The sequence below is a fragment of the Salvelinus alpinus genome, chromosome 4, assembly GCF_045679555.1.
Source record: "Salvelinus alpinus chromosome 4, SLU_Salpinus.1, whole genome shotgun sequence".
In the NCBI taxonomy this organism is placed as follows: domain Eukaryota; kingdom Metazoa; phylum Chordata; class Actinopteri; order Salmoniformes; family Salmonidae; genus Salvelinus; species Salvelinus alpinus.
In genome coordinates this window covers 77,844,840-77,861,404 of record NC_092089.1, presented here as the reverse complement: position 1 = coordinate 77,861,404, position 16,565 = coordinate 77,844,840, and the positions used below count along the sequence as shown (strand labels likewise).

The following is a 16,565-nucleotide window of genomic DNA, read 5'->3' as shown; positions in this document are numbered from 1 at the left end:
TCTCAATCAATAACGGTTATGTTGAAGAATGTCACTGCATAAAACAACCTTCTCTGTCATGCCTCTAGGTCGGTGTTTGTTGACGTTTTGCTTGGCTTGGCAGAAAAAAACGAGTATCAAAATGAAATCTGCATGCAAATCGTACTGTGTCACGACAGTTCTAGGATGCACTCTGCAAAATGATAACCAACTAAGACCGTAAGGCCATAGATTAACATGCTGGTTTTCGTTTGTCTTAAATCGACATTCCAAAATCACAGTTTGTAAGATGTCCCACGCCATCATGATGAACCCAGGTCCCACGCCATCATGACGAACCCACGTCCCACGCCATCATGACGAACCCACGTCCCACGTCATCATGATGAACCCACGTCCCACGCCATCATGACGAACCCACGTCCCATGCCATCATGACGAACCCAGGTCCCACACCATCATGACGAACCCACGTCCCACGCCATCATCACGAACCCACGTCCCACGTCATCATGACGAACCCACGTCCCACGCCATCATGACGAACCCAGGTCCCACACCATCATAATGAACCCACATCCCACGTCATCATGATGAACCCACGTCCCACGTCATCATGACGAACCCACGTCCCACGTCATCATGACGAACCCACGTCCCACACCATCATAATGAACCCACGACCCACACCATCATAATGAACCCACGTCCCACGTCATCATGATGAACCCACGTCCCACGTCATCATGACGAACCCACGTCCCACGTCATCATGACGAACCCACGTCCCACACCATCATAATGAACCCACGTCCCACACCATCATAATGAACCCACGTCCCACGTCATCATGATGAACCCAGGTCCCACGTCATCATGACGAACCCACGTCCCACACCATCATAATGAACCCACGTCCCACGTCATCATGACGAACCCACGTCCCACACCATCATAATGAACCCACGTCCCACACCATCATGATGAACCCACATCCCACGTCATCATGATGAACCCACGTCCCACACCATCATAATGAACCCACGTCCCACACCATCATGATGAACCCACGTCCCACGTCATCATGATGAACCCACGTCCCACGTCATCATAATGATCCCACGTCCCACGTCATCATGATGAACCCACGTCCCACACCATCATAATGAACCCACGTCCCACACCATCATGATGAACCCAGGTCCCACACCATCATGACGAACCCACGTCCCACACCATCATGACGAACCCACGTCCCACACCATCATGACGAACCCATGTCCCACACCATCATGACGAACCCACGTCCCACACCATCATGATGAACCCACGTCCCACACCATCATAATGAACCCACGTCCCACACCATCATGATGAACCCACGTCCCACACCATCATGACGAACCCACGTCCCACACCATCATGACGAACCCACGTCCCACACCATCATGATGAACCCACGTCCCACACCATCATGACGAACCCACGTCCCACACCATCATAATGAACCCACGTCCCACACCATCATGACGAACCCACGTCCCACACCATCATGACGAACCCACGTCCCACACCATCATGATGAACCCACGTCCCACACCATCATGATGAACCCACGTCCCACACCATCATGATGAACCCACGTCCCACACCATCATAATGAACCCACGTCCCACACCATCATAATGAACCCACGTCCCACACCATCATATAATGAACCCACGTCCCACACCATCATAATGAACCCACGTCCCACACCATCATGATGAACCCACGTCCCACACCATCAATAGTGTAGATGCAGCTATGCACCAAATAAAATCTGGAGATATGTGGTGCTTATCTTTTCCATTGATTTGGGGATTGAGCATATAGCTGAATCAACACAACACATGGCCTGGAACGTGGGCTTATCTCAAAATATTTAAGGTCTGAAAACATCTGGTGCGTAATTTCTCCTTTAACTGACAATGCATCTCTGATGTGAGGGAATAATGTTTTCTTCTTGTTGGAACTTTGCTAGCAGACTCTTCAGGACTATGAATCAAACAAGAACTCTAACCACCCAAACTGTATTGAAAAGAAATGTGTTGAAGACATGTCAATGATCAAATGTAGGACATTAATATAGCTGAAGAACATAGGCCTAATGCGCAGTACATATTTGAGAACATATTTGAGAACTGTTTGCAAGTCGCTCTGGATAAGAGCGTCTGCTAAATGACTTAAATGTAAATGTAAATGTAGAAAACAATGGGCTGTAATAGGGACCGACTAGGGGTTTTCCCTCCCTGTATGTCCCTGGCAAAGATGTTTACCTCCTTAGAAGTAATTGAACATGATGATTTGTTGAGCAAAAGTGTGTGTGTGTGTCTGTTCGTACATGCAAGGTCTCTGTGAGAAACCAGCTAGTGTATGACAAAAATCTACAGACAACTAAATGAGAGCTAGAATAAAAGGTTCTGTCTGCAAAAAGATGATCCTAAGATTATTGTCTATAAAATTCCAAACCCTCATTGGTTTGAATGGTGTCAGCTATTTTTATCTATTATTCTTTTGACCTTAACAACATCAATTGTGGTATTTAGAGTACTATATAGGTAGAGAACATAGAACAGAACGAGGCTATGTCAATTATTAAATGTTGACAAAAATGCAGATAGAACCTTATAGTCCCAAGCGCTTGAAAAGCCTATGGGTTTTATCTAAGAATACAATGTCAAGAAGAAGTTTGCATTATGCTGGAGCATGGAACATGAATCAAAAGAAAACAATATGGCACAAATATTGCAATACTGCACACAAAATATTGCACAATTTCACATATGTATTCTAGTTTATTGCCAACGTTTCTGTCTATTGACCTTCTTCGGACCAGAGACATTGGCAATCAATATTTTTGGTCTGAGAAACAAATTGTGAAATTGCTAAACCATAACAGCATGTATAATGTATTAATGCATGGTAAGGTGCATGGTAAGAGTCATGGTAAGGTGCATGGTAAGAGTCATGGTAAGAGTTATGGTAAGGTGCATGGAAAGGGACATGGTAAGGTGCATGGTAAGGGGCATGGTAAGGTGCATGGTAAGGGGCATGGTAAGGGACATGGTAAGAGTCATGGTAAGGTGCATGGTAAGAGTCATGGTAAGAGTCATGGTAAGAGTCATGGTAAGAGTCATGGTAAGGTGCATGGAAAGGTGCATGGTAAGGTGCATGGTAAGAGTCATGGTAAGAGTCATGGTAAGGGACATGGTAAGAGTCATGGTAAGGGACATGGTAAGAGTCATGGTAAGGTGCATGGAAAGGGACATGGTAAGAGTCATGGTAAGGTGCATGGTAAGAGTCATGGTAAGAGTCATGGTAAGGGGCATGGTAAGGTGCATGGTAAGAGTCATGGTAAGAGTCATGGTAAGGGACATGGTAAGAGTCATGGTAAGGTGCATGGAAAGGGACATGGTAAGAGTCATGGAAAGGGACATGGCAAGAGTCATGGTAAGAGTCATGGTAAGAGTCATGGTAAGGTCCATGGAAAGGGACATGGTAAGAGTCATGGTAAGGTGCATGGTAAGGGACATGGTAAGAGTCATGGTAAGAGTCATGGAAAGGGACATGGTAAGAGTCATGGAAAGGGACATGGTAAGAGTCATGGAAAGGGACATGGTAAGAGTCATGGTAAGGTGCATGGAAAGGGACATGGTAAGAGTCATGGTAAGGTGCATGGTAAGGGACATGGTAAGAGTCATGGTAAGAGTCATGGAAAGGGACATGGTAAGAGTCATGGTAAGGTGCATGGAAAGGGACATGGAAAGGGACATGGTAAGGGGCATGGTAAGAGTCATGGAAAGGGACATGGTAAGAGTCATGGTAAGGTGCATGGTAAGGGACATGGTAAGAGTCATGGTAAGAGTCATGGAAAGGGACATGGTAAGAGTCATGGTAAGGTGCATGGAAAGGGACATGGAAAGGGACATGGTAAGGGGCATGGTAAGAGTCATGGAAAGGGACATGGAAAAGTGCATGGTAAGAGTCATGGAAAGGGACATGGTAAGAGTCATGGAAAGGGACATGGTAAGAGTCATGGTAAGGTGCATGGAAAGGGACATGGTAAGAGTCATGGTAAGGTGCATGGTAAGGGTCATGGTAAGAGTCATGGTAAGAGTCATGGAAAGGGACATGGTAAGAGTCATGGTAAGGTGCATGGAAAGGGACATGGTAAGAGTCATGGTAAGGTGCATGGTAAGGGACATGGTAAGAGTCATGGTAAGAGTCATGGAAAGGGACATGGTAAGAGTCATGGTAAGGTGCATGGAAAGGGACATGGTAAGAGTCATGGTAAGGTGCATGGAAAGGTGCATGGAAAGGGACATGGTAAGGGGCATGGTAAGAGTCATGGAAAGGGACATGGTAAGGGACATGGTAAGAGTCATGGTAAGGCGCATGGTAAGGGACATGGTAAGAGTCATGGTAAGGGACATGGTAAGGGTCATGGTAAGAGTCATGGTAAGGGGCATGGTAAGGTGCATGGTAAGAGTCATGGTAAGAGTCATGGTAAGGGACATGGTAAGAGTCATGGTAAGGTGCATGGAAAGGGACATGGTAAGAGTCATGGAAAGGGACATGGTAAGAGTCATGGTAAGGTGCATGGAAAGGGACATGGTAAGACTCATAGTAAGGTGCATGGAAAGGGACATGGTAAGAGTCATGGTAAGAGTCATGGAAAGGGACATGGAAAGGGACATGGTAAGAGTCATGGAAAGGGACATGGTAAGAGTCATGGTAAGGTGCATGGAAAGGTGCATGGAAAGGGACGTGGTAAGGGGCATGGTAAGAGTCATGGAAAGGGACATGGAAAGGTGCATGGTAAGAGTCACGGTAAGGGGCATGGTAAGGGACATGGTAAGGGGCATGGTAAGGGACATGGTAAGAGTCATGGAAAGGGACATGGTTAGAGTCATGGTAAGGGACATGGTAAGGGGCATGGTAAGGGACATGGTAAGAGTCATGGAAAGGGACATGGTTAGAGTCATGGTAAGGGACATGGTTAGAGTCATGGTAAGGGACATGGTAAGGGACATGGTAAGAGTCATGGAAAGGTGCATGGTAAGAGTCACGGTAAGGGGCATGGTAAGGGACATGGTAAGGGGCATGGTAAGGGACATGGTAAGAGTCATGGAAAGGGACATGGTTAGAGTCATGGTAAGGGACATGGTAAGGTGCATGTTAAGGGGAATGGTAAGGTGTTGCAGTCTGGTTCAGGAATAAAGGTTACAAGTCTATAATGCCTGAGTTGGGATGGATGATTCAGTGTTGGAAAAAGCTTTCTTATTGAATGCTTTCAAGTCTGGTAAATGCTCAACTTAATGGTTTGGAAAATATAAAGCTTTTAAAGCGATACTGTGATATTCTGGCAATTAAGCTTTTCTACTTACCAAGACTCAGATGAACTCTTGGATACTATTTGTATGTCTCTGGGTGCAGTATGAAGGAAGGTAGAGGTAGTTACACCAGGCAATGCTGACTAGTGTTAGCGAATGGACGTCTACAGGTACGGTGGGGTAAGCTAGAGGCTAGGTTGCCAGAATCTCGCAGTATCTCTTTAACATGGTTAAATGGAGCTGTTCGACATCATGGTCAATGCTTCCTAGTTTAATTTTACGTTTAGTGTACAAAACATTAAGAACACCTGCTCTTTCCACATAGACTGACCAGGTGAAAGCTATGATCCCTTATTGATGGCACTTGTTAAATCCACTCCAATCAGAGTAGATGAAGGGGAGGAGACAGGTTAAAGAAGGATTTTTAAGCCTTGAGACAATTGAGACATGGATTGTGTATGTGTGCCATTCAAAGGGTGAATGGGCACGACAAAATATTTAAATGCCTTTGAACAGGGTATGGTAGTAGGTGCCCGGCACACTGGTTTGTGTCAAGAACTGCAATGCTGCTGGGTTTTTCACACTCAACAATTTCCAGTGTGTATCACAAGTGGTCCACCACCCAAAGGACATCCAGCCAACTTGACACAACTGTGGAAACATTGGAGTCAACATGGGCCAGCATCCCTGTGGGATGCTTTCAACACCTTGTAGAGTCATTGCACCAATTAAATGAGGCTGTTCTGATGGAAAAATGGGGTGCAACTCAATATTAGGAAGGTGTTCTTAATGTTTTGTATGCTCAGTATATGTCTTAGACAATATTGTCTCTCTTGTCTTTTTAGACTTTTTCTTGACATTAAATGTCAAGCTGGAAATGGAACAATCGCCACCTTTTCCATAAATGATCTATACAGAGCAAGGTTAGAGCTAATACAGTGCATTAGGAAAGTATTCAGACTCCTTGACCTTTTCCACATTTTCTTATGTTACAGCCTTATTCTAAAATGGATTAAATTGTTTTTTCCCTCTCATCAATCAATCAATCAATCATTAATCACACCCCATAATGACGACTTAAAAACAGGGTTTTAGAAATGTTGGCAAAGTATTTCCTTTACTCAGTACTTTGTTGAAGAACCTTTGCCAGCGTTTACAGCCTCAAGTCTTCTTGGGTATAATGCTACAAGCTTGGCACACCTGTATTTGGGGAGTTTCTACCCATTCTTCTCTGCAGATCCTCTCAAGCTCTGTCAGGTTGGATGGGGAGCGTCACTCCACAGCTATTTTCAGGTCTCTCCAGAGATGTTAGCTTGGGTTCAAGTCCAGGCTCTGGCTGGAACACTCAAGGACATTCAAAGACTTTTCCCGAAGCCACTTCTGCGTTGTCTTGGCTGTTTACTTAGGGTCTTTGTCCTGTTGGAAGTTGAAGATTCGCCTCAGTCTGAGGTCCTGAGCGCTCTAGAGCAGGTTTTCATCAAGGATCTCGCTGTTATTCGCTCTGTTCATCTTTCCATCGATCCTACCTAGTTTCCTAGGCCCTGCCGCTGAAAAACATTCCCACAGCATGATGCTGCCACCACCATGGTTCACCGTAGGGATGCTGCCAGGTTTCCTCCAGACATGAAGCTTCGCATTCAGGCCAAATAGTTAAATCTTGGTTTCATCAGATCAGAGAATCTTGTTTCTCATTGTCTGAGAGTCTCAACCCTTCTGTTGTCTTAAGGGTAGAAAATGACTTGCCACTATGTTTAACAGCAGAGAAAACCACATAAATGATCTTTTATCAACTTTAAATTTGATGACTTTTCCTAGAGTGGTCCCAACATTAGAAAAAGTGAAACATCGCCTTTGTTCATATTTCCATAAAAGCTGTGTACCACCAGGGTACAAATATTGTCTTATAGTCATTTTTGACCCAGCAGTTATAAAATAATTTACACACCACAAAAAAACACAAAGACACACACACACGCACACACACACACACACACACACACACACACACACACACACACACACACACACACACACACACACACACACACACACACACACACACACACACACACACACACTGAGAAATTGAGATTATGTGTGCTACTGATTGAACTCGGACAACTTGAGCTCCTGAAGAGGAAGATCACCATGGTTGGCACAGTTAGAAAGAACAAGCCTGAGCTCCCCCCTGCACTCCTTGCAAAAAGGCGGAGCGAGGTCTTCTCATCAAAGTTTGCCTTCACTCCCACCACCAGTCTAGTTTCTTACCTCCCAAAGAGGAACAAGAATGTGGTCCTCCTGAGCACAGTGCACAAAACAGCTGAGATCAGTGATCGTGAGGACAGGAAGCCAGCCATCATCCTGGACTACAACCACAACAAAAGAGGCGTGGACAACCTGGACAAGGTGTTTGGAACTTACAGCTGCAGGAGGATGACTACCCGCTGGCCCCTGTGTCATGACTTCCACCGAAGGTGGCTCCTCTCCCTGTTCGGGTAGCGCTCGGCGGTCGTCGTCACCGTTCTACTAGCTGCCACCGATCCTTTTTTCCTTTCTGTTTGTTTTGTCTTGATTGTTTTCACCTGTTGCTCATTTTGGTTCATTATTTGGTCTATGTAAACTTCTCGTGCTCGCTTGCTGTTGTGTGGGCTTATAATTACTGTCAGTGGTACTGTTGTTTTTTTCGCCTGTGTATTGTGTTGTATGTTCTTTCCCTGTTTTGGAGACATACGTGTTCTATGGTCATTGCCTGTTTGTTTGGCTAGACCACGCGCAATAAACGCATTTCTTTGGAAGTTTGCTCTCTGCGCGTGACTCTACACCGACCACTCATAGTGACGCCCTGGTCATCTTTCATAACATCATTGATGTGTCCTCATACAATGCCTTCAGGATATGGAACAAGCTCAACCCTACCTGGATGCCTGATAAGCAGAACAAGAGGAGGGCGTTCCTGGGACAGCTGGGAAAGGCACGTGTAACCCCACACATTCAAAGGGAGCGCCTCCCCCACACAGCAGCCTCTGCAGCGCTTGTGAAAGCTGTTCAGGGGGCTGAATCTTGTCCTGATCCACCTGAGGCTGCAGCTGGGGCAGGCAAGAGGAGGAGATTTCAATTCAGCCCCCCAAAGAAGGCCTGTAAAACAAATACTATGTGCTGCACATGTGAGAAATACATCTGCAAAGTCCATGCACACACACTTGCATATTGTCCTACATGTGCTAATTAGAGTTGATTGATTTATGTTCTTCATGTTTTTGTTTTGGATCTATTATCTTATTTTATTCTTATTTATTGTTGTTGTTTATACACCTTGTGGGTGGGGGCAATGTTTCAAAAAATGGGAGAAGAATTGTATTTTGTAGTTGAATTCCTCCAAAAATTCCGCCAAAAATGTTCAAGACTGTTATTGTTTCCCTTCAATAAAATGCATTCAAAACTACTTTCTGCACATTTCTGCTACTTTCTTAGGCTATACAAGTGCTATCTCTTGCTAAAAGAATGTATGTTTACACCTATGCCGTACCTTTAGCAATAATAATAATAATAATAATAAACCTCTACTTTAGTAAAGAAAACAATTATGCCAGGTGTGTTGTAATAAAAACGAGTGGTGTCCACTAATTAAATGCAGTATTTCCGCATTGTGAAGAGGGAAAACCCAGATATTCACAAAGTTTGTGATGAATGACAGGTTGTTTCGTTATGCAAAATAGATTTGGGGTTTAAAATTCAATTTAGCTGCTTCATTTTAGGTGTTTAGTGAAGGCTGATCATTTTTTACCCTTACGACAAGGGGAGTATACAGAATTTTAAGACTACACAAGGGTTAAAGTGCCTTTTGGCAAACTCCAAGTGGGCTGTCATGGTCTGTCATGTGCCTTTTACTGAGGAGTGGCTTCCATCTGGCCACTACCATAAAGGCCTGATTGGTGGAGTGCTGCAGAGAGGTTCTCCCATCTCCACAGAGAAACTCTAGAGCTCTGTCAGAGTGACCATCAGGTTCTTGGTCACTTCCCTGACCAAGGCCCTTCTCCTCCGATTGCTCAGTTTGGCCGGGCGGCCAGCTATAGGAAGAGTCTTCTTCCATTTAAAAATGATAGAGGCCACTGTGTTCTTGGTGACCTTCAGTTCTGCACAAATGTTTTGGTACCATTCCCCAGATCTGTGCCTCGACACAATCCTGTCTCGGAGCTCTACGGACAATTCCTTTGACCTCATGGCTTGGTTGTTGCTCTGACATGCACTGTCAACTGTAGGACCTCATACAGACAGGTGTGTGCCTTTCAAAATCATGTCCAATCAATTGAATTTACCACAGGTGGACTCCAATCAAGTTATAGAAACATCTCAAGGATGATCAATGGAAACAGGATGCACCCGAGCTTAATTTTGAGTGGCATAGAAAAGAGTCTGAATACTTATGTAAATAAGATATCTCAGGTTTTTTTGTTTAATAAATGTGCAAACATTTCAAAAACCTGTTTTCGGGTTGTCATATTATATGTAGATTGATGAGTTTCTTTTTTTATTTAATACATTTTAGAATAAGGCTGCAACGTAAGAAAATGTGGAAAAAGTCAAGGGTCTGAATACTTTCCGAATGTACTGTATATCTGTGTTGAATTGGATATTGTAGTATAGAATACATTTGAAGCATAAATACGGTATATTCATAATGTGCAAACAAACAATGTGCCTGCTCATTTTTTTTTACATGGTTAATATAAATATAAATGATTCATTTTTATTATGTTACTGTTGTAATTTAATATACTGTAACGTGCCATTATGGTACCTATAGGCTTATCTAGCATTTTCTTGTCGTGAAAAGCGTATCAAATGATCTTTAGAACAACAACAGAAGGCAATTAAAACACATGTTGAGGAGTTAGCCGATCTTTAAGCATAATAGCAGCTCAATGCTTATACTGTACTCAACAGGGGGAAAATCTGCTTGTTATGGCAGTGATGTTCCAACATCGCACAGGAATAAAAGCTCGATCCCTCATAAATATCAATACAATGCCATGTTGCAGAGAAGCTAATGAATTATGCAAGACCCAAGCAGGATCACACAGGCGGATCAGCTTCAGCGGAGAGAAGTGAGAAGTGTGTACAACAATGCCAACACGTCCATCGAGAGGAGGAAAAGTTTAGATGAAAATAACCCAATCGAAACAGCCTCCTCAACCTCTGAGCCAGACAGGCATTTGTCAGCGGCTACTGTTGACCTCGAATTCCTCGGATGTCACCGCAGCACTTCTGCTTCGTCACCCCATCCATTACCCCCCTGCATATTCACACCCTCTAGCACTTTCAAAAGTGTTAAACAGTACCATGTGACTTCACAGAGAGTGGGGTAAGATGCATTGATATGTCAGATATGTCGCCCCCCACCAATGGAGTGTTCTCGCATACTCTACATCTGTTATGTTGGCATCTGTGCTTCCTTCAAAATAAAACACCTCCATGGAAGATTTTTAGACGATGCCTCTGAGCCCTCTCTGCCATATCTTGGAATGATAGGCTTATGAAAAGTAGCTCTATCTTTTTTATTGAACGTTAACACCGGTTTGGACTCTATTTCAAGAATTTTACTCCATAAAAAAAATCTAACTGTGTTTTCTGTTGTAGATGTCATTGATCTTGTACTGACTCCATTGCTTAAAAAGGAAACCAAATAATATCTTGGTGGTGTATTAATAAAACTGAAATATATTCTGTGCTTGTTCAACTCGTCTTAGAATGAACAGACAAAATCAAGCCTCCCCTCTCTCCTGTCAAAGCCTTCACGTCCAAAGGGACTCAGCCCCGAACTCTTTGTTACCAGCAGGGACATGTGACCGGGAGAGTGAAAAAGGGTGACAAGTCAGGGAGCAAAATGTCTGGAACTGTATACGGTCTGGAATTGTCTGGAATTGTATACTGTATATATGTCTGGAATTGTATACTGTATACGGTCAATATATAGACTGGCCATTTCGTCTTCGTTAACACCTGTGCAGGCATAGAAACACACATGATGCAGACTCAAAGACACACACACACATACACACAAACACACACACACACCCCCCTCTTTGTCATGATTTATTTGTGTTGATTAGACTGTTCCAATCTGTTTAGATTTGCCTGACCTTTTGCACTTCCTTGGTTGTTTCCCATTTCATTCCCTATTCCCCAGACATACCTCACACCTCACAAACCAGACACACCTCACACCTCACCCCCAGACACACTATACCAAAACCCCATCTACAGTTGACTTTTCCACATTTTGTTACGTTAGTCTTATTCTAAAATGTATTAAATTGTTTTTTTCCCCCCCCCTCATCAATCTACACACAATACCCCATAATGACAAAGCAAAAAATGTTTTTTATACATTTTTGCAAATTTATTAAAAATTTGAAAACAAAAATACCTTATTTACATACAGTGGCTTGCAAAAGTATTCACCCCCTTGTCATTTTTCTATTTTGTTGCCTTACAACCTGGAATTAAAATAGATTTTTGGGGGGTTTGTATCATTTGATTTACACAACATGCCTACCACTTTGAAGATGCAAAATATTTTATATTGTGAAACAAACAAGAAATAAGACAAAAAAAGTACAATTACAACAATTACAGCTACAAATCTCTTGGTGTATGTCTCTATAAGCTTGGCACATCTAGCCACTGGGACTTTTGCCCATTCTTCAAGGCAAAACTGCTCCAGCTCCTTCAAGTTGGATGGGTTCCGCTGGTGTACAGCAATCTTTAAGTCATACCACAGATTCTCAATTGGATTGAGGTCTGGGCTTTGACGAGGCCATTCCAAGACATTTAAATGTTTCCCCTTAAACCACTCGAGTGTTGTTTTAACAGTATGCTTAGGGTCATTGTCCTGCTGGAAGGTGAACCTCTGTCCCAGTCTCAAATCTCTGGAAGACTGAAACATGTTTCCCTCAAGAATTTCCCTGTATTTAGAGCCATCCATCATTCCTTCAAATCTGACCAGTTTCCCAGTCCCTGCCGATGAAACACATCCCCACAGCATGATGCTGCCACCACCATGCTTCACTGTGGGGATGGTATTCTCAGGGTCATGAGAGGTGTTGGGTTTACACCAGACATAGCGTTTTCCTTGATGGCCAAAAAGCTCAATTTTAGTCTCATCTGACCTTTGTACCTTCTTCCATATGGTTGGGTAGTCTCCCACATGCCTTTTGGCGAACACCAAACATGTTTGCTTATTTTCTTTCTTTAAGCAGTGGCTTTTTTTCTGGCCACTCTTCCGTAAAGCCCAGCTCTGTGGAGTGTACAGCTTAAAGTGGTCCTGTGAACAGATACTCCAATGTCCGCTGTGGAGCTTTGTAGCTCCTTCAGGGTTATCTTTGGTCTCTTTGTTGCCTCTCTGATTAATGCCCTCCTTGCCTGGTCCGTGAGTTTTGGTGGGCAGCCCTCTCTTGGCAGGTTTGTTGTGGTGCCATATTCTTTCAATTTTTGGGGATTTAATGGTGTTCCGTGGGATGTTCAAAGTTTCGTATATGTTTTGTAACCCAACACTGATTTGTACTTCTTCACAACTTTGTCCCTGACCTATTTGGAGAGCTCCTTGGTCTTCATGGTGTTGCTTGCTTGGTGGTGCCTCTTGCTTAGTGGTGTTGCAGACTCTGGGGCCTTTAAGAACAGATGTATATATACTGAGATCATGTGACAGATGTGACACTTAAATAAAGCCCACCTGTGTGCAATCTAACTAATTATGTGACTTCTGAAGGTAATTGGTTGCACCAGATCTTATTTAGGGGCTTCATAGCAAAGGGGGTGAATAAATATACACGCACCACTTTTCCATTTATTTTTATTTTTATCAAGTACTTTTTTTTCATTTCCCTTCACCAACTTGAACTATTTTGTTTATGTCCATTACATGAAATCCAAATAAAAATCTATTTAAATTACAGGTTGCAATGCAACAAAATAGGAAAAACTCCAAGGTGGATGAATACTTTTGTAAGGCACTGTAACTATTCAGACCCTTTGCTATGAGATTCAAAATTGAGCTCAGGTGCATCCTGTTTCCATTGATCATTCTTGAGATGTTTCTACAACTTGATTGGAGTCCACCTGTGGTAAATTCAATTGATTGGACATGATTTGGAAAGGCACACACCTGTCTATATAAGGTCCCACAGTTGACAGTGCATGTCAGAGCAAAAAAAAACAAGCCATGAGGTCGAAGGAATTGTCCGTAGAGCTCTGAGACAGGATTGTGTCAAGGCACAGATCTTGGGAAGGGTACCAAAACATTTCTGCAGCATTGAAGGTCCCCAAGAACACACTGGCCTCCATAATTCTTAAATGGAAAAGTTTGGAACAACCAAGACTCTTCAAAGAGATGGCCGCAGTCAGGGAGGTGACCATGAACCCGATGGTCACTCTGACAGAGCTCCAGAGTTCCTCTGTGGAGATGGGAGAACCTTCCAGAAGGACAACCATCTCTGCAGCACTCCACCAATCAGGCCTTTATGGTTGAGTGGCCAGACGAAAGCCACTCCTCAGTAAAAGGCACATGACAGCTTGCTTGAAGTTTGCACCTAAAGGACTCTCAGATTATGAGAAACAAGATTCTCTGGTCTAATGAAACCAAGATTGAACTCTTTGGCCTGAATGCCAAGCGTCATGTCTGGAGGAAACCTGGCACCATCCCTACAGTGAAGCATGGTGGTGGTGGCAGCATCATACTGTGGGGATGTTTTTCAGTGGCAGGGAGTGAGAAACTAGTCAGGATCAAGGGAAAGATGAACGGAGCAAAGTACGGAGAGATCCTTGATGAAAACCTCCTCCAGAGCTCTCAGCACCTCAGACTGGGGCAAATATTCACTTTCCAACAGGACAATTACCCTAAACACACAGCCAAGACAACGCAGGAGTGGCTTCGGGACAAGTCTCTGAATGTCATTGAGTGGCCCAGCCAGAACCCGGACATGAACCCGATCGAACATTCCTGGAGAGACCTGAAAGTATCTATGCAGCCACGCTCCCCATCCAACCTGACATAGCTTGAGGGGATCTGCAGAGAAGAATGGGAGAATCTCCCCAAATACAGGTGTGCCAAGCTTGTAACGTCATACCCAAGAAGACTCGAGGCTGTCAAACTGCTGCCAAAGGCGCTTCAAAAAAGTACTGATTATAGGGTCTGAATACTTATGTAAATGTGATATTTCAGTTTAAAATGTTGAATAGATTTGCAGAAATTTCTTAAAACCTTTTTTTTCTTTGTCATGGGGTATTGTGTGTAGATTGATGAGGAGAAAAAAATAACTATTTAATCCATTTCAGAATAAGGTTGTAACGTACCAAATTGTGGAAAAAGTCAAGGGGTCTGAATACTTTACAAATGCACTATCTACAGCCCTCAAGAAATGTTTGGTCTTTCAATCATTCTTCTTACAATGAAACTGTATGTTACTCTCACACACCTTTCCCTTTAATCTATTCTCTCTTTTACCTACCTGCTGTGATTTGGAAAACATTTCCAACTGATGAGAGAACCAGGGAGGGTGGGGCAGTCCCACATTCTTTATGTAATTTATGAGCTTTATTGATAAGGTAGAACAGTGTTTGAAAGACGGGGAAGGGTGAGTCAAAGGGCAGTGGGCCCGGATTCAAACCCATGCTGACTCTAGCATCCATGTTTGCCGGGGTCAGCGGCCGTCATTACTGGACCACACAGGAAGGGTATTCTCAAGGAAAGTGAAGAAGCTGGTAATGGGATTACTTTGAACCACAGAGAGAGAAGGCTATTATTTACCTTCAATAGCATATACAATCCAAGTCAGAAAAGGTAGGCAATTTGTTTAATCTTTCCAAATGTAAAGATAAATGTTACACAATACTTCTAAAACCTGAGAAAACATGTTGGACCCACCTATCCAATATGTATGTTAGTGAATGGGTGAGAAGTCACTTACTGAAGAAGATGTACTCCGTATAGCTGCTCCAGATTTTGTCGTCCCTGTACTGGTTGACAAAAGCGGCTGTTCCCGTGGAGTTACACGCCACCATTGTAAAGCCCACCTCAGAAAGCCGGTCAAATGCCTGCTCCAGGTAGGTGAACTTGAGGTAAAACCGCGAAGTGTACTTCTCCGGCGGCCTGTCGGGGTCCCGGCTCTCGTTCAGTGTTTCCCCAAACACCTCTTTTGCCAGGGCGATGCGTCCGCACACCATGATCCGTGCCACACGTCGGAACTTGGCGTCGGCTTGGTTGTCTCGCACTGTAGTGTAGGAGCCCCTGTAGCCGATGGTGATGAACCCTGACCTCTTGTCTGAGGAAGTCGAGGTTCGACCTGTGGGGTACTCGCTGCTTTGCGAGCTCTCCTCGATGTCGCTGTGGCAGCCCTCATCGTTCATGGAGCCCTGCTTGGAACCTACGCGGGGCCCCAGGAGGCGCAGCAGCTCGCCCAGCTGGAAGTGCTCAGCCTCCCGCTGCAGACGCTCGCGCTCGGGAAAGTGGTCGGGCAGCACCAGCTGGCGGTCTCGCAGGAAGTCCAGCACGTAGCGGAACAGGAAGCCATCGCGGTCGATGAAGAATCGACCTCTGCTGTCCCTCGGCAGCTCCCGCGGTGGGCACCGGGCGAACATGGCGTGCAGGGTGGTGTCGGGCACACTGACCAGGGTAGAGCGCTTGGTGACGTACACCTGGCCACCCACATTTAGCTCCACCACCTCTGGGGTTGGGGGCGGGGCCGGGGCGGACACCTCGCTGATGGGCAGAATGGTTTCCTTCATGGCCATGGTCCCGTAGTTTCACCAGGTTATAGAGAGAAATCAAACACCTCCCCTTCCAAACTCATTAAGGTATAGATCCTCTCAAACAAGCTCAGTGAAGAGCAAGAGAAGAAAAAGGTCCCAATAGAATCAACAGCGGTCACCAAGGAGTTCACAGCATAGCCGGTGCTGAAGTTTGAAAGAGACAGAGGACTACATCCCTGCTGTTAGAATTAGCTGAGGAGGAAGAGAGAAAGAGAGAGAGAGAGAGAGAGAGAGAGAGAGAGAGAGACAGAGAGAGAGATAAAGAAAGAAAAGATGGAGACAGAGTATCCGTTCCCCCAGCCACTGTCACCTCACTAATGGAGAGAGCAAATGCCAGGAGAGAGCAATAGAGGAGAAAAAAAATCCCTCTGAGCGACTCCCAGCATCATTTGTCCAGAGTCGGGG

The 16,565-nt window shown here is 44.4% G+C and overlaps 1 protein-coding gene across 1 annotated transcript in view; it reads right to left on the bottom strand.

Moving 5' to 3' along the window:
• Positions 1-16,565, bottom strand: part of LOC139574481 (BTB/POZ domain-containing protein KCTD8-like) — a 37,386-nt gene extending 20,821 nt beyond the window's left edge. Inside the window, exon 1 of the mRNA XM_071399114.1 lies at positions 15,320-16,565. Coding sequence (XP_071255215.1) covers positions 15,320-16,142 — 823 coding nt within the window. The 5' untranslated portion in view covers positions 16,143-16,565. The remainder of the gene's footprint in view (positions 1-15,319) is intronic.